General features: G+C 36.0%; 1 protein-coding gene across 7 annotated transcripts in view; it reads right to left on the reverse strand.

Annotated features, from left to right (window-relative positions):
- AHI1 (Abelson helper integration site 1) overlaps window positions 1–19,082 on the reverse strand; it is a 91,447-nt gene that overhangs the window by 22,304 nt on the left and 50,061 nt on the right. For 6 of the 7 annotated variants that reach the window (XR_010079278.1, XM_063390067.1, XM_063390066.1 and 3 more), the window contains exon 20: window positions 3,729–3,787. Coding sequence is in view for 6 of the 7 variants with exons in the window: in XM_063390067.1 (XP_063246137.1) it covers window positions 3,729–3,787 (59 nt within the window). In the remaining variant the exon portion in view is untranslated. Of the gene's footprint in view, window positions 1–3,728; window positions 3,788–18,104; window positions 18,414–19,082 lie in introns of those variants that run through there. The other variant, XM_063390070.1, reaches the window with a different exon arrangement.

The following is a 19,082-nucleotide window of genomic DNA, read 5'->3' on the forward strand; positions in this document are numbered from 1 at the left end:
CAGAATTATTAGCAGTATTATTTAGGTATCTAGTTCAGGTACTCATATTGCCCCATTATTGTGTCTCAATCTGTCTGTCTCTCTTTTTTAATAAAGTATTTATGTGGCTCTCAAACACTCGAGAACAGCTTGAAGAGAGCAAGCTGTGTGGAAATAACAAGCTAACATCTATGAGTCACCCTGAGACTATGCTGAATGTTCTCAGACACTGCCTTAAACTTTTAAGGCAATAACAATCCAAAGAGGTGCCTCTTAAAGAGGTGCTCTGAGTACGTCACCAGCTGCACACACCTCTACCTCCAGCTGTCCAGGGCAATTGCCATGGCTGGCTACCACACACACAGCGACTGCAAGGCTGCCTCTGATGTGCTGTGCCATCTTTCAAGTAATGCCCAGCCATTCCTCAAATAGTGCCAAGTACCAACAAAAACCAGCGGCCTTTCAGCTTAGAAACATCCTTTTCTAAATGCTGTGTCACAAGATTAACATACATTTTCAGGATCTCAAAAAAGCAACAGGCATACTCTGAATGGTATGAATACATCATTCTTACTACAATATTAATGTCTCTTTATTTTCAGGCAGGATGGAAACTAGCTAATTCTTGCACTGGAACAGGTGTGGGGCTATAGCTATGTTCTGAGGATTTGGTCTTTTTGGGAGGCAGATCATCTGTGAGAAAAAGAAACAAAATGCTTGCTGAAAAAGTGTGCCATGTCACACTGATTGTGGTTGAACAAAGCTGTTAGGAGCTTTCAGCATTAAGGAATATCCTCAGATATACAAATCCATCAGTTGATGCAGAGTTCCAGTCTATGGAGTATCACACTGGTTATCCATGACTAACCCACTTAGATACCCTTGACATTTCTACTCAAAACCAAACAAAAATGTTTCAAGACGCTGATACAAAAGAGAACATTGCAAGTGAAAGTGTTATATCAAGTTTTATTGATTCCTGATAATAGCCTTAATTAAAATGTTTATGGCTTCTTTTTAATGGGTCAGTTTCAGTGATTGCTGAAATGGAGATTTTGTTTTTTTGATGCAGATGTATAGTGGCCAACAGGATTTGGGCATTAGATAGCAATCATTCCCTACAGAGGGGGAGCACTGCTTTTTCTGTAAAAATCTCAGCATTTCATGTCTACTACTGAACCAATATACTTCAACTACCACAATATCAAAATTTAAAGAGAAAAAGAGTAAAGTCTAATGATTCATATAGTTTCATATGCTTCTTCCTTATTTGTAAACACATTCTTCATTGCAACAGAAAAAAAACCATACAGATTAAATCCCACTTCTAATTAACCATTAACTCTTAATAGCAACACTTGGAAAATAAGCTTTTCTGAGATTAATTTTAGGCAGACCCTACACATACCAAGATGAACCCCAGTGTGTATGCACACAGGGCCAAAGCCACCCTCCCTCCTTTTCCCATCAGTGACAGACTCAGGGACATGAAGAAGGTCAAACATCTATTTTCTGGATGCTTCACAGTAGCACTGCTTCCCTCCCCTCTAGTCCCCCATACCTATCTGACACATTGTGAGAAAAACTGGGAACATTACTTATGGAAACACTGCAGAAAAGACACAAAGAATGTGTGTTACACCTTCTCTTGTCTGTCCAGTTAATATGTGCCTCAGTGTGAAATAGGCAACATTCTGAGGCTGTCACCTTTTGCACATTTCTTTTGTTGCTGTCTTTGGTTTTTGGTGGTTTCTTGATTATTTTTTTTTAAGGAGAAAAAACAACAAATTAATTTGCAGAGCCTGATTGAAAAGTTATTATGCAAAATATTTTAAAATTCTACAGAAATAATCTGAGATTTTACTGTTGCTTGATTGTCTTTTTTCTTCCTTAGGATCCTAAAGGTTAGAGATTTACTTAATTGTCTCCTCACCTAAGAATGCTATGCAATCTCTTTGCTCCAGTAAATTAAATTTTAAATTAAATGCTATGTAAGATGAGACTTAGAAGAAAACAGCTGGATACTGTTAGCACTTCTGTATTCTGTTCTCATTCTCTGGTCCTAGCTCAGGACAACTAACTACAAATTTTGTCTATGGGAAACAGAAATACAAATACTCGTATTAATAGCTAAATTAAAATTATGTTAAAAGTATCAATTGGTAAGAATGATAAACTCTTCTTCAGTCATAATTAATCTGTCTGTAGACACTGTAAAGTTACTTCCTCAGGCTTCAGATGACTACAATCCTGATTTGATTACAGCTCTTCAATATTTAATAAGCATGGGAATCTATAATTTGCCTAGAGAAAGAAAGGACCAAAGCTGCACCAGGCTGCATTTTATTGAAACGTGCAATGTACAAACAGAAATCAGAAATGCAAACACAGCTGCTGCAGTAAAACCTACAGGGACTTTAAAAAAGAGAGAGAAAAGAAAAAAGGGAAAAAGATCAATTCAAAAGCATGTGAAATACTCCAACTCTTGAAATGAAACCTCTTTAACTATTTTGACATTTACAAAAATGGTAGGTTTTGATATTAATTACTTGGTTGACCTGCACTTCTATATATTAATGCGTTTATAATAGAAGAAGTAAAAAATATATTCAAAACCTTAATTTAGCTCTCTCAGAAAAAACTATTTTAAATTAGCTGCTACCTAGTATTTCACAAACGGTCCTGCAAATGTTTATCAAGCTTGCTGTGGTGGAGAACACTACAGTATTGGCTGAACAATATATTTTTCCCTAAAAAATTATATATTGATGGCTAAAAATTTGAAAACATGAAAACAGGAATCATTTAGCAACTAACACAACACCAAAGTAAAACCATGCTTTCAAAATTTCTTAGTGAATCTTATGTATCTTACAAGATTTCCACAACTGTCTTAACAGGTTCATTTAAAAAAGGTAGGCCCAAAAATCCAAATAAAATTCCAAACTGAAACTGTAAAACAGATATAAATTGCCCAAGTTAATTTATGTCCATTTATCACATTTCTCTCAAGAATTAAAATTAGTGCAACTACAGCAGAATGTTAAACCATGGCATTCTGTCCATGGGAACAGGAGGATTAACATCTCCAGTACGACAGGCCCAGCTTCAGTACACTTGGTATTCAGAAGCACCACTTGTTCTTTCTTCACTAGTTTCTCCATAAATTTTATGTTTAATATAGGTTGATCAAATCTATAGCTGCAATTAATGGCATTTACAGATTTTGTTAGATTTTTATTATGGTGATCAGGAAATCAGAAATAAAGAAAGGAACAAACATAATTAGGAGAAGCTTACAATCAATATTTAGAAGATAAGCCACTAAGTAAACAGGGGATTGCCGTGATTTAATTTGTTACAAAAAGATGAAGTAAACAATGAAAACATGGTGCTGCAATGAGAATTTCATTCCAAGTTATTGTCTCAGCTTTTCTCTCAGCTACTCATGTCTGTTATCTCAGTAAAAACAAAAACAATGGGAGTGTGACTGTATTTTATTTATTTCTAAACAACAAAAATTAAATCATGAAAAAATATAAAGCTTTTGATTTGCAGATATCTGATCTCGCTACCAGCTGGTCACAGCATAAGTTAATTTGGCCATGTAGACTACTGGTTTGAAGAAACCTCTTTTTTGAATAAAGACAGGATAAAAAAAACCACCTCGCTACAATGAGAACTTGTGAATAATGACATTTTATAGTTAAACATCAATTTAAAAAAAATGCAAAGAGAGAATTCCTTACCTTCTGTAGTCTACCCAATAGTGCTTGACTAAGAGGATTTCCTACTGGGCTGAAGCACCCTGTGAAAAGAAAAGGCTGTGAATTTTCTGCTTGTTATCCTTTTCCATCGAATAAACCATTTTATTTTAAAATCATTATGTTAGCAGGGTATGTTTGACAAAATTCTAATGAAAAGCAGCAGCATCTTTCAGTCACAACTATGCATCCTTCAGTCAGGAACAGTTGGAGGGTTTATTTAACTAACAGACCTGACACAAGGTTAACTAATCCAATATTTCCATTCAAATGATTTGGAGAAGTAGCTCAAGCTATGTCCACATGCCACCTCGTGCTCAAAGCTGACACTATTATCTAGGCCGTATTGCTTTTCTCTTCATTGAATTTCCAAGTAATGCATACAAAGTTTTCCAACAGAAATGATCACAAAAACTCACAAAGGAATTACTTCCTTATTTTATCTAAAGAATAACTATTCCTATTCAGTAGTCCCCTTTGATCATCTGAGTTCCTATCACAACACATCTTGCTGTTTATTTTATTCACTCTCTACATAGCACACTTGAACAAGTACTTGTAAATTCTTTTCTTTTCAGACTATTATGTTAACTACTAAGCTCAGGAAAATCCTTTCATCATCTATGGATTTATCTTTTTGTTATTGGTCTCCTCAGCTGTATACTTAAGAAAACATCTTAAAAAGAAAAGATACAAAAAAATCTGAAAATCGTTGAACATGACAGTGAAAAACGCCACCGCTTCACTGGAGAACAGTTTCTTAAGTACAGAAATGCCAGGCAACACAGAGTTAAGCTCACTGGATTTTCTCTGTGAGACATTAGCTTTGAAACAAGTTTTGTTTTTGAAGAAAATAAGTTCTGAAAACTCATTTTCATTTGCCACACCAAAAACCTGCTTTTGAGGAGTCTAGTATCTGAATAAAGAGGACTTTTCAGATTCACGTTCCCATGTACTGGCAGAGCTCCACAAGGAAACCTGCACAACTCCACCTACAGTATACTTTCTAAAGCCTAGTGGTTTTCACTTTCACAGGAGATTTACTCATAAATGTTTAATCATTAAGATATTTAGATATTTCTAACTAGAATAAAAGCTGCAAGCTCAAATAACTGTAGTTAAACCATGCTCCTGCAAATCTGCACGTGACTAATCTCTAACTTGTGAGAAATTCTAAATACATGCAACAATGGATTATTCAGCTTCATGTATGAATTAAAAACATTTTGATCTTAATAATTCCAGAAGAATCTTGTACAAATTCTGAAATACTTTACTTTGAAACACTTTCTTTGCTTTTATTACTTTTCCACACCTCTTCTAAAAAGAAGAAAGAGATGAGAATGTAAACCATTTTCTGAATTCAACCCATATTATAGACAGTAGTCCTGAAGGCAACCTTTTTTTAAATAAGCTATTTGCTAAAACATTTGTTCAGCACTAACCAAAAGGCAGTGGGGATATTACTCCTATTAATATTGTTATCTACACACTCACAAAATGAGAAAACCAGATGCTACAGAGATGATACAACATATGGGTATACTGTCACATATAAATTGTATCAAGTCTTTGAATAAAAAACAAACAAACTGAAAGCCAATAAAATGTCTGCATGATAAAAATTTTTATTTTTTAGACAGCCAGTTTGAGCATGGGAGTCTTGTGCCAGCTCACACAAGCCCATACTAAGATAAAAGATATATAAAATACTCGATAAAAACAATTGTTTGTCTGGAAAAATACTCAAGTTTTAATTAAAAACAACATTAATCTGCATTTTTATCAGTAACATAATTGACCTTCATATTTTTCTAAGGAAAACATGCATTATGTCCAAGTGCTCCAGTACTGTACATTTCTGCATGTCAGTACTCCTGTGCAGCCTCTATATTCAGCTACTTCTCAGGTGAAAACTCTATGGTGAGACCAGTATTCCCAATTAAGTCCCAATAAAGGGCAGCGCAGACCTGCTATGCTGCAAGCATAGGACAGAGACAGATGTGTAGCTCAAAGATATAAGGAGTGCTGTACAGAATTCTAGAAGCTGGCACTGGTTCAGACTCAGCTTTTTCCATGACGAAAGACAAAACAAACAGAAAATTCTTATTACTTTGCTTGAGGTGTAAACAGATCACAGCACACCTGGGCACAAATACTCTATGATAATGCCTACTGGTCACCCCAAAGTAGACTTGAGTGTTATCTGTTACTTGTTTTTAATTATCAAGCATTCCTTTAGTAGCCCCTGCATTCAAAAGGGTCATATTAAAAAATACCAAGAAAACAAAACAAATCCAAACCAACAAAAAAACCTGTTCAAACCTTCCTCATTCACAAAACCAAGCTTCATTCAGAAAGCAAGGGAATATCCATCCCTTCTTCCCCAAATGAAGCAGTAGAATTTTAAAGCGATGTTCCACAGCTACGGGCTTGATATGGTTCCATGCTTGATGAAGCATGTAAATGCCATCAAGCAGGTGTGACTAACAGCCTCGGCAGTGCTTGCTTTGGTTCTCTCTCATCCACGCTCTACACGCTTTTCAACTACTATATTGAAACTGAGGTCTGCATTCCAGAAGGACATTTCCACTTGATCTAAAAATTAAGTTTACAGGACACCGTGACCTGCTGGCACTCTCACTTAGTCTGAACTTATAGAAAGGTCATTAAATCCATTGTAAGGTCAAGCCTGAAACACTCCCAACACCCAGCATAATCTAGACTGTTCTACCTTAAGGATGCTTCAGAATCACTAATGGAGAAGCATTTTTATTGATGCAGATGTTTTACTTGTACTCTCCAACAATCTTCTTTCTTATCTGCTGTCCTCACCTTCAAAATCATATGCATCTTGAGAAGCTAATCTTCCCTATGGAAGTCTCAACATTTGAATTACTGCATTTCCTATTACTCTGCATTGATTCTTCAGTGGTTTCCTTTACATGGAATTTTACATGAGAAGAACATATTACTTTTAGGAGAACTTACTAGCTGCAAATCAGGCATCTCAAAATGATAGATGTTAATCCTTTACCTCAAATGATCAGAATTTTCTCATCAACACCATTTAACAGCAGGACAGCTCCTCTTTAGGTCCACATAATCCTATTGTTAAACTTATGTTGTGAGCCTTTCAAAGAACTGGTTTGAAAAAATCTGTCTGCCTTGAGAGGAGTCTGAAACTCTTGTAGTTTCCTGAAAAATTTGAACAGTGAACTAAAAGTGTATCCTCAGTTCCCCTCTGGCAATTTGTTCTCTGCCAGTATAACTGCAACTTAACAGGAAAGAAGACAGAAGCCAATCAGTTGTCCCGTCCAAAATGTGTCTGTAATACCAAGTCCCCAGTTTTATTGCATGCTTTCACTGAAAAGCTGCCCTCTGATAACACATCAGTGTGAGGTGATCAAATTCTAAGTAGCTGGACTGAAAGGCACAAAGTAGATAAGTTCACTACCAAATAGACTTGACTTATGTATAAATTGATATGACAGCAGCAACAGTGCCCCAGAACAGCACTTGTAATAATTAAGAACACTTCCTTTTAAATAACAGCAACTTCAGTGATTTTGTTTTAAACTAATAGCATAAGAGGCAGAATAGGGAATGAAGTCTTTCTAGGCAGTCACATAATTCCACTGTTACCCTATGGGACTGTCTATAACCACCCAATGTGAAATATTTTTGTAAAAAAATGCTCTTTTAAAAAAGGTTAAGAGAACATTCATTACAGAAGAACTCCTATTTTAATGAACTTTTCAAAAGAAGGCTTTTTCTCACTTCCTGAAATGCTCTTGATAAAGTATTTTTAATTATTAAAGGTATTTGAGCATAATAAATCTCTAAGGATTTCAGTCACATAGAATCTACATCTAATGAAATAATCTGAAAGTTCATCCTGGAAGAGCCTCAGAAAATCACAAAGCAAAGGACAAATATGTATCTAAGTAAACTGAAATATGTTAATATTCAGACATTTCTGTGACAAACACCTCTAAAGCATGCAGAGAGAAAAAAATCTTACCCACTCTAGTTATACATTATTCTGTTTTTAACTTAGTTTTACTTTAGGTTTACACTAATTGCTAATGTCTCAAAACCCACCAAAAATCCTGGAAGACATGAAAATAAACAATGCCTCTAGGAAATGGTGTTTCTTATTGCAGACATTCTTATAAATTATATCATGGTCTCTTGCAACACAGTGTAGTTAAAATACACCCAATTAAATAACAAACACTTGAAAAAAAGGCAAGTCATATATGAATATGTGTAGATCAGCTCATTCATCTTCCTACTCCTCTTCTGTGGCTTTAAAACTGTTTCCAGTAAAGAGAATCATGTTTTCATCACAGTCACCTAGTGTAGTATGACCAAAAGTATCACCTTTGTGACCAAAGAATCCTTTAATATGCAATATAATCTCTACTTTAGGTTCCAAAGGTTTCAAAGGAAAGTTCAGAGATTTTTAAAGTAAAAGCTTTCTGCTATTTCTGCAATTTTATTTTTCAAACTGTATAATGTAAGGGAATTAAGATAATTTTTAATGATCTAAATATATATTAATCTTCCCTGAAAGACTTGATCCTCAAACCAATTATGCTCAAATAAATCAAACAGAATTCATTATATAAAATGATGGTTTATATATTGGGTAGGAACCTGTTTTCCTTTATTTAAACACAAGATCACAAATACATTTAAAATCCACTACAAACATTTTCAGATGCAGTTCACATAAAATAAAAGGAGTGGATGAAGTCCTTAACACAAGCATACCTTTTTGTTTTACCAAGAAAGAAGATTTTCCACTAATATCCATTACTTGAGGTGAAAGCCAACTTCCAACTCTGTTCAACATAACTTAGTCTAGCATCTATGATTTTGAAGATATTCCAGACAGAACAGGAGAATTGATAGGACCAAAACGTATTGAAAATTGTTTTAGTGAAGTTTAATCTGTATCATAGTGACACGACAAGAAGAGATGGTTTCAAACTGCATTAGGACAGGTTCAGGTTAGATGTCAGGAAGTATTTCTTCATGGAAGGGGTTGTTAAGCATTGGAATGAGCTGCACAGGAAGGTATTGGCGTCACCATCCTTGGAAGTGTTCAAGAAACGACTCGATGTGACACTTAGTACCATGGTCTAGTTGACAAGGTGACTCTTGGTAAAGCTTCAGCTCAGTGACCTTGTAGGCCTTTTCCAACATAAACAATGCTGTGATTCTGTCATCTTGCAAACCACTTAAAATGTATGTGCTTAGGACAGTTCTCACATGCTGTATATACAAAGGTGCTGTGATAGCAACATTACAGAATGCAAAGGTCTTCTACAAACACCCATAAGATTCTTGCAGTGTATTTTGCACTGACAGAAGTCTACTCAGTGCCAGCCCATGCCATTACTCGCACTCTCCTTGTCTCCTCCTCACTATTTTCTTCTATCAAAGCATCCAGAAAAGGTTGGACTATCTCCTCATTGTCATTCTCATTTTCTAAGTGGGGTTCAAATTTATTAACCTCAAACTATCCACTTAAAACAAAAACCCCAAATCTATAGGACAAAGAGAATCCCTCTCTGATTACTGTCTCACTTTTCATAAGTTATACAGAGGAGTATCTGTTAATTGATTTTGGTCATTGGATATGAGAGCTGTTTACATCCTATATACACGTCAGTAAAATGAGAGACAAAAAACCTCTGGCAACTGTACTGCCAGATGTCACTCCTCCAGTTAGTGGACACTGATCTAGATGGCAGGCATAAAAAACCCCAAATCCCCTCCACCTTGCCCTCTCCAAGTTCAGCTGAACCAAGTGTGCTGATAGGTAGAAAAGCATAACTTGTTTTTGTTTACCTTCCCCATCACTATTAATACAATGAAAACTTGTAAACAAACAAAATAATCTTGGGAATTTATGTCAATAGATCAGGCTTTGTTTACCGTTCAAAATACTACACTATATAGAAAAGTTTGTACAGAAGGATAAGCTTTCAATGAAAAAGTAAGTAATGTTTACCTTTTCAATCTACTGTTTCCTTAATACTGGTATGAAAAAGAGTTATCTAGAAAAAAACCTCTAGAGAGGTACACAATTCAGGACCACACAGTTCCATACATTGTGCTGCAGCTTCTTTAACACAGCATGTGATTTCCCAGTGGATGCCCCTGCTGCAGCTACTAGGAGATCCCTGGGTTCCCAAACCACGAGCAAGTCACAGTTTTCCTGAAGTCAGAGCCACAACTGCTCTAGTGTGCTTTAACATAGTAGCTTCCAAGGACTAATGCAGTTCTCTCTAGCTAATGCATCTGGTTGTCTGAATCCACAGCTCAAGTGACCAGGTAGTTTGTCCTTGTAGCAGAGCTAAGTGAATACTGGAGCAGTGGAACAGAGCAAGGCTTAAATTCACACCTGTAGATCCACAGAGAGATATCTTTGCTGTAATATCAACCAATTTCAATCCTCATATAAGAGACCTCAGAATCAGACAGCACTAACATGAAAACACTATGCTTCTGGCAGTGTCAGATCCCACAACATAATTATATCTCCCATCAGCCAAAAGAATGCATCGAGATAGTCATTCAAGGTTAGCCATCACTTTCATTCCTGGTTCAAGGTATACAAAGGCACATACATGTGTTTACTCTGAGAATAATCCTCCATGAGGAGGACTACAGAGATAGTCTGTCTGTCACTGACTTTGGGTTTCTTTTGAAAACATTTATTCTGAACTTAGGCACAATGAAGAGGCAGAATTGGGCCCCTATTTACAAAAAGCATAACGAAATAAAAACTATTGCATCACAAAAACAATTAAAAAATCCAACTTTTTAATTAGAGATTAAAATCAAATACATTTAGCAGCCTACACACCCAGCTAATTATTTCTGAGTAATCTTATCAAACCATCATCTTACATTTTTCTTGCAAATGTTAAGTTTCTACAGTACCATATATAAACAATGCAAGTAGTAGCACGTGTCCCAAGCATTCATTTGAAGTAAAGAACACTTATTGAATTCACGCTAATCAGGAACGTGGTAATTTACAACTTCTAACATTACATCACAATGGCAGTAGATATCACTGAAAATGAGCAGAGGTTATAGTATCCAGTTGTTTCTTTCTACAACTTAGAGTACAGAAAGTGATTCTACAGCAAACATCAATAAGCCCGCAGAGATACCATCAGCTTTCTGAAATCAGATTGGCAGCATTATTTACAAGCTTTAGATAGCAGATAAAAAAGATGTAAGGAAAATACAGACTATGACGCATTCTTTGTATTAATAAGGGTTATTTTTCTTCTAGTGCTGCAGATATCCTGAGAAAGTCATTATTAGCTTTGCTAAGCTCACTTGGACTATTTAAAAGCAAACAAACTAAAATAAAATAGAGAAGAAACTTATTTTGTATTCTATTACATGCAGTTTGTGGTGCTCCCTATCAAAATATGCTTCATGAAATATAAAACCTGGAGGCCCTTGGAGCTGTAGATGCCCAACATTGAAGTAGCAACCTTCACTTTTGGGTTTAGTAGCATTTTTGTTTCTGCTGTAACTTACCCTTTCTGAATCACAGGAAATGGAGTTCTTAAGCACGATTTATGATTATCTCCTTTCTAAAGATATGTAGGACAGTTAAATTTTATTTATTAATACAGATAATTCCTACGTGATAGTTAAATAGGATTTAACTATCTGCAACTCTCAGTCAAGTCTCTTATGGCCTCATGACTCTACTCGTGTCTTTAAAAAAACATAGTTAACTACGAATAAAAGACAAAGAATGAAAATTATGCAAGGAAGGAAAACAAAGTAACTTTTTCGCATGGTTCTTCCCACAACAGGAATTCAGCATTGGCTAGTTACTCACAGTTACTTAAATCAAATTAGCTTGGCTTTCTACAAGTGGAAAGCTGTAAGAAAATATGCTTAGAATACCACAAATATCTTTCAAAATCAGCCATTAACACATTTTTGCAATGCCAAGTCTTGTCGACTAAGTAAAAACAAGCACTTACTACATAAACTACTGAATTTCTACATTACCCAGTAAGCTGCACAATGTCAAATCACATCTTGACTGGAAAAAAATCTAAAAAAAAATCAAATCTTGTAACTGCTTAAAGAACTTATGTAGCATTTTCCTAACACTTACATTCAAGGTAAAATAGTATCACAAACATCATGAGCAATATGCTGGAAAAAATAAGTCTACTTGATATTTCAGGTCTTTATCATGACCAGAATAGCCACTACTTTAAAATACACCCCCAAGTTTACTTTCCACTTTGTAGTTCAGAAATTAGACTGGTCAGATACGTCATGGAAATACGTGTGCAGTGAAACCAAACTACTCCATGAGAGTTTTCCCACATGCACATTTTTTGAGTTTTCAGAAAATTTGTGAACAAACTACTTTTAGAAAGAGGTTTTCTACATGTTAGTGATTTGAACATGTATGAATAAGTAAGCCCTTCTAATCAGTATCCAACTGTATAGGAAAATAAAATAATGGCCTGCAATCACTTTGGTAACAAAAATCTGAACATACTTCCTTGTAAGTAACATATGAAAAAGCACTTGAGACTAATATTGGTATCATCTGTTACAGAGAAAAATATCCTGAAATGTTATGTCCAACATTAAAGCAACACACTGGAGATCCAGCTGGGCAAAGATTTGAATGATACTGATTTTTCAGTTTCCTTTACCTGCAAGGTCTGCAAAGATTTTAGAATGCAACAGCAACCTGTTACTGCTTTTACAGCAGTGAATTCTTAGAACGTTTGGGTCTTAGGTGGGGGATATGCGGAAAGAAAAAAGCATGGAAAATGCTTGCAATGAACATATTTACGAGGCAATACTCCCTTAATTTACAACAGTGGTACCTGATCTGAGGAGAAGTAAAAGAAGGAAAATCAAAACAGGCAGATTCATAAAGCGTGCCTGTGCCCAGCTTTAGGCTAAGACCACATTTCTAAAACTCTGGACTATCCTGGAGGAACAGAATTCTCTCCAAGGTTCAATCAGGAGCACAAAATGCTACAGCTGGGATTAGAAGAGAGACTTTTCACTATCCCAGTGGCAAGCCAGAAAGTAGACGTAACAGTCCTATCCAGTTAATTAGTTTCTTGCTTGTATAGCAATTTTGCAAGCAAGACTATGCGCACAGCAAATCTAAAGATGTAAACAAAAACAATAATGAAAATTAAATTCTGAATGAAGAAATACCATTTGACTAAGTACTTTTTACAGTATCATGAAATACAATTTAAGTACTTAATACAACACTATATTAGCTTTTTTCACATCATCACATAGGTAGTGCCAAACAGTTAAAAACTACAGTACTTTAACATGTAAGCCTAATTATATGACCCATCCACTCTGGTTTGACTACCAGTTGCAGATAAAATCACTACAGACTATGCTCATACAGCATCTACAATAAGCGAAAACCCAGACAAATGCAGCAAGTGCTAGGTCTTCATATTCATCAGTAAGAGGAAGGTGATTAAGGTCTGAGTATTCAAGGACAGGAAATTCCTCTCCATAGCCTTTTCTAAAAGGAACCACCCGTTTCTATGCATTATAATGATATCCGAGTTTCTTTAAAACTTGACTTCATCGCCAATTGCTACAAACATTTGCTTCTTCAAAAGGACCAAACAACTGAAAACCACAGAAAATTGTCTAGTTTGGAAGTTTGGAAGTCTCAAAGCATATGTTTTAACAGCCTTATTCAGTAAACCTTCCTAGATGGTTTTTGCACACATTTACGTGCCAATTATTAACTCAAGAACTGGTGATACAGACAATCCTGGACACACCTTGTTCTCTTTGAGTGATTCCTGGAACTTACTCTGGAAATTGTTTTGGTAAGAAAAGCTGATTTGCAGGAAGATTCTTAATTGCAACCACCATTTCAACTGCTGAAGATCCTTTACATGTGTGAGTAGCAAACAAAGATGGAAGTTTCCTTTATGTTCTTTACCAGAAGGAAAAAAAATCCAATGAAATACTGTTACCAAGGTACACACGATGTGGTATATTATAGATGTGCATTAGGTGGGCACTATACTCCAAATCTTGCAAAGAACAGTAGAACACTTATATTTTTTGTCCTCTTGTTTCTGCTTTTTATGCAGAAGCAGCCAAAACTGAAGCAAATATAATTTGGCAGAACATACATTATATTAGATTGAACTGCTGGACACAAAAGGTGAAAAGTTGCCACTAATTAATCAACATATATATTCAGAACTTGCATTTTCAATTATTTCAAAAATGAGAAATTCTGAGAACATGCTTGGAGTCCCCATAGGAAAGAAACACCAGCTTAGTTTTAGCTAGGACCTGGCTCACAACAGAAGTTCTTCAACTAGCAACGTGCATAACTCTGTTACAACATTTTCCTGAACAAGCAGAAGAGGTGACAGACCTCATGGATATCTCCTCTGTATTGAGACAGTCACAAAAACCTCCCCACTTTAAGAACAGGATCATTCTTTTTTACTACAGAGGTGAACTCTGCTTAAATGTGATTATCCATTAATGAAAACTCGAAGATGCAAGGAGTAGGAAAATGAAACCTATTCAAGGTATTCACCTGAAAATACACCACCTCACAAAGTGAATCTACAGTGAATCTCTGCAGGTGCACAGTGACAATCAGAAGTTTGGCAAATGAATTCTCTTGACATTTCAAATTGCTACTAGGCAATTTGTCACACCCAAAGATACTCAATGCATATTTTGAAAGAAGCTCCAATTTTCTGTATTATCTGGCATATTAGCTGCAGCAGTCTGCTTCCTTTGACCAGTCATACTCTAAATGGATTCCAGAGAGACCTGTATCAACACATGCCACTGCAACACCATTCAGCTAATCTGTAAAAAACCCCAATCAATGAGGCCATAGAAGCTAGCACACATATACAGCTGGAGTAGAGGTTGACAAGATAGGAAAACATGTTGTATCTAGAATTATATGGGAATGCAGTATGCTGGAATCAATCTTTAGATGAGATACAGAGTGTCAAATATTATCTGTTACATGGTCAAGTAAGAGCCTTCTGCAAAGAGACTGTCCAGCAAGCCAGAACAAAGCCCAGGGTCAAGCGAGCAGGGGAGACACTTAGAGAGTTGTTTTGAATTTACCTATTTGTCCCTTGAATCTTTTTTCTCTGCCTGAGAAAGTAAAACCTGAAGAAACTGAGTCCTAATTGTGAGATGAAAACATGAGAAAGGAACCTCTGCAATCTCTTCCTTCACTGCATGCTATAAGGTTGCAGAAAACACCCAAATAAGAGTTTTCAGAAGCAGTTTTAAGAGAATTCTAGTGCTTCATTTGAGGTCAACAAGCAATGAGTCACTGTTCCCTACAACCTCCAGCAAGCAAGAAAGCAAGCTAAAGATGAGCATGCAGGCTCCAGCGAAGCTCTCATTTCATCTGGATCAAGGCAGCACATTGAGGCCAGCTCTGTATGTAGCAGCAAACTACTGTGTAGCAACAGCAATGTCTGAGTTACATACTTACAGAAGCCCCCTCACTTCCCTCTACCTGCCTTCTGCTTTCTTAATGCTTTCCTAAGCCACCATCCTCTATCATTAGTTTCTACAGGACCAACATGATCCGTATCAAACTACAATGACCAAATTGCATCAGTACCACAACCCACTGCAGAGCATACTACAGACCACATACACCCAAAGTTAACTTCAAAGATGTTACATAAATAAAATTAATCATGTCAGGAAAGTTTGCTCTCACTGAAATCTGTGCTTCAGCAATGAGGATAAAAGGTGCATATGAATCCATGGAAGTTTAATTGCTTCACAGATAAAAATCTATCAACAAAATTAGAAAAGGCTTTTTGGAGCAGTTGAAAAAGTATGCATGTGTACAAAAATGGAATGGATACTACATGTTTAAAACATAGATTTTTTTTATTTTTTGATGCACTTAGGTTTTGCTAACTTGCCAAAACCAGTGATGAAGTCAAAGTACGTTGGTCTCCTCTTGGGAGATGGAGAAATCTCCCTCCTGTGCAGTGGCTGCTACCAGGTCTTTGCACAGTCCTCCCAGCTCCTCTGGAAATGACAGTAACAGAAGGATTGGAGCAGTACATGCAGGGATCAATTTTCCCATTTTATTCACTCCTGTTTATTGCTGTACAGACAGCATCTTTGCTGATGTGAGCTCTCTGCTGGACAAGAGAACTGATATTTTACTGGACAGTCCTTGGCAGAAGGACTGTTTCTCCCTCTGTGACCAGCTGAAATTTCATTCAATCATGTTGTTGTCTCATGGCTCAATGGCCCAAAATTACAGACAAACTCAGAGTGAAAACAGTTAACAGGACTTCTCTACTTAGGAATTAATTACATTCAGTTGTTTTAGGATCACATAACTGAGAAAGTAAGGGCACACTTAGGCCAAATCACTTTTGGCAGAGACTTTCCACAGTACTACGTCACACCCTGATTTTGCAATCTAAATCCACTGCTGCCAAACAGAGAGTAATGCTTCATTTAATCCACACCCTTGTATAATTTGGCTGCGAGTACTTCCTTTAGCCTGAAGGCTCAGCAGTAATTACCCTAACATACACCAATTTCAAGTAAATATAAATGGTGTTCTTTAGATAAAGTTTTTGGAAACTTCAAAGATTGCTGTTATTGTGCTCCGTATTTAGTGTAATTTTTAGAGAAATATTTTAATTAACTTACCTAGAAGAAACATGAAAATGAACATATAATAAAGGAACATGGGTATCTTTGATCTCAGTATAAACAATTCTAGCAAGTTTAACTAGAAAATACAAACTCTTCTGACATTTATAACATCTTATCAATCAGACAGAAGAAACTGGATAAGCAGCCTTTTACAATAGAAGAACTAGATTGTCATTAATGTTAATGGTTATGTCTCTGTGTTTTTACTATTCTGTTGGAACATTTTTGTGGTCAGATGAATCTATTTATACAACTTATGTTTTCAAATTAAGAAAACATTTTTACTATTCATTTTATAAATGTAAACACCTAGCTCTTCTACCTTAAAACAAGGTCCTGTATTTGTGCCTTGAGCCAGAACTCTGATATTGTCCAGTGATGTGGGCAGCACAGCAGGGTCACAGGTTCCTTCCTCAGCAGAATGGCCCGAGCTGCCTTTAAGCCATGACGAAAGCACAGGTGTGTCCTGACACTCTTCATTTTTATTTACTGCCAGAGTCAGTTGTAAGCTGGAACATCATAAGCCTTTGCAATCTATTTGCACTGAAGAAACTACTGAGTCACAGCTACTTCAAAATGTAAATGGTACAGACAAATAGGTTATAAAAAGAAGGTATAAAAAAACCCAAAACAATCTTGTGATAGATGTTCTCATTGTTTTAAAGGAAAACTAACTTTGAGAAATGTATCTGTAAGCTGTATTTTTCAGTTCTTCCACTGTGTTATAAGCAAATAACAAAAAAAAGTTTTATTTTTTTCTTTCTCCCTTCTCTTACAGATTTCCCTTAAGTCAAAGTGAGAGATATGAATATCTTAAAATGAATGATCATTTTCCCCAGGGGAGTTCCCATTCAAATTAACAGACACATATAAAAAGCACTTTAGACTTAATGTTCTTCTGCTTATGATAAAAATACTTCTAGCAAACATCAGTGTAATTACATCAGTTGACACTTGCTGAGAGCTGATCTGTGGTGTTGATCTGGAGATTTCTGTCTACTGAGTTCTCCTACCATCTTTTGAAAAATAAAGAGAAAATCTGCTAACTGGATCTAAAACCTAATTCATTATAATAAATTCTCAGTGACTATGCAGTAATCTTTAGTTAAAACAAAGGCTTGTAATTACTGTAAAGGTATGTTTACCTTTGGTTAACAGGAGGAAAAAATCTCAAAACAGAATAATATATTCAAAACCCAAGGGACTAAAATAAGTGAAGTTTACTCACTTGAAAAGTGCTAGTATTCTGCATTATTGTTATCCAGACCAAGTGGTGGTGGGGATGTTTAAGTAATTCAGTTTCCAAAAGAAAGAAAACATACATTCTTGATCCAGCCACAGAGTTAAAATCAATTACATCCTACAAATTACAGAAAACATGAGAATTCTGCAAAGTCGCAATAAGATATTTATTGTAATAACAAAAAATAACTCACATTTCTATATTTAGAAATGTAAAAGAAAATACTAGGCAAATTTTTTTTTTTTGGCCTCAGTGCCCCACTAGAATAACTAAATGAAAAAGGTCACATTAAAAAAATCCATCCCCATAGAAATACTATAACAGTTCTCTTGAAAATTTTTTAAAGTTCCAATTTCTGAAAACCATGTCAGGCAGCATTAGTTGTTCAGATACGTGACAGAGCAGGAAGACAGCAAACTGCATAAGAACATAGAAAAATAACTGAAAAGTGAGAGAAAAGTACGAGGCACTTACTTATTTCATCTTGATGCACATTCCCCTTTTCCAAACACATGACATAATCTACTAGCAGCAGCCTGTAGCTTGCAGGAAGCCAACCACTCCGCGAGCATTCATTCTCATGTATCGCTTCCTACATTGGCAGCACCTCCACAGGACATACTGAAAGTGTTCTGCATTTCTGTCCAGTTCCAGTTCCAGTGGGTAGCACACTGCTAATCAAAACATATTTTGCCCACTGGACTACCTGATCACATCGAGGCCATTAGGACTATCCCTTAGTGAACAAGAAAGTTGCATTTCTCCCTCTGTAGAGCAAGGAGGGAGCAGTAGCAGTTTTAAGAATAAATGGAAAAGATAAATAGATCAGATCAATGCAAAGACTACTAAACAATTTTGCACAGGCCTTGTAACATCACTTCATTATTGTCTCAACAACACCAAAAAAAGACCCAGCAGACTCACCAATTCTAATGAAATTGAGAAACTTTGTGAAATTATTATACATTACCTACTTCCCTTTTTTACGTTGTTTTCCATAAATAAAATGAACTTAAATTAGTTTCCTATCATTACCTACACCTCCTAGCATATTGTACTACACTCAAACCACTTTCAACTAATAGTGTGGGTTCTGAACCACTTTTAGGTGTGTATTTGGTTCTCTTCACCATAATATGCTTCTGCCTCAATTTTAAGATGTGGGATAAAAAGAAAAATGTCAATGGGACTTAGACATTATGGCAAATTGCTACACCATTTCCATAGCTCTGATCTGTGCAGCCCTGCAAGCTTAATTGCTTTCACCATCAGAGCAAATCTAAACAAAGCTGCTAGGTGAGCTAATGAGGCAGCATACATTACAATTCGACAGCGAACAGATA

Source organism: Prinia subflava, chromosome 2 (assembly GCF_021018805.1).
Source record: "Prinia subflava isolate CZ2003 ecotype Zambia chromosome 2, Cam_Psub_1.2, whole genome shotgun sequence".
Taxonomy (NCBI): Eukaryota; Metazoa; Chordata; class Aves; order Passeriformes; family Cisticolidae; genus Prinia; species Prinia subflava.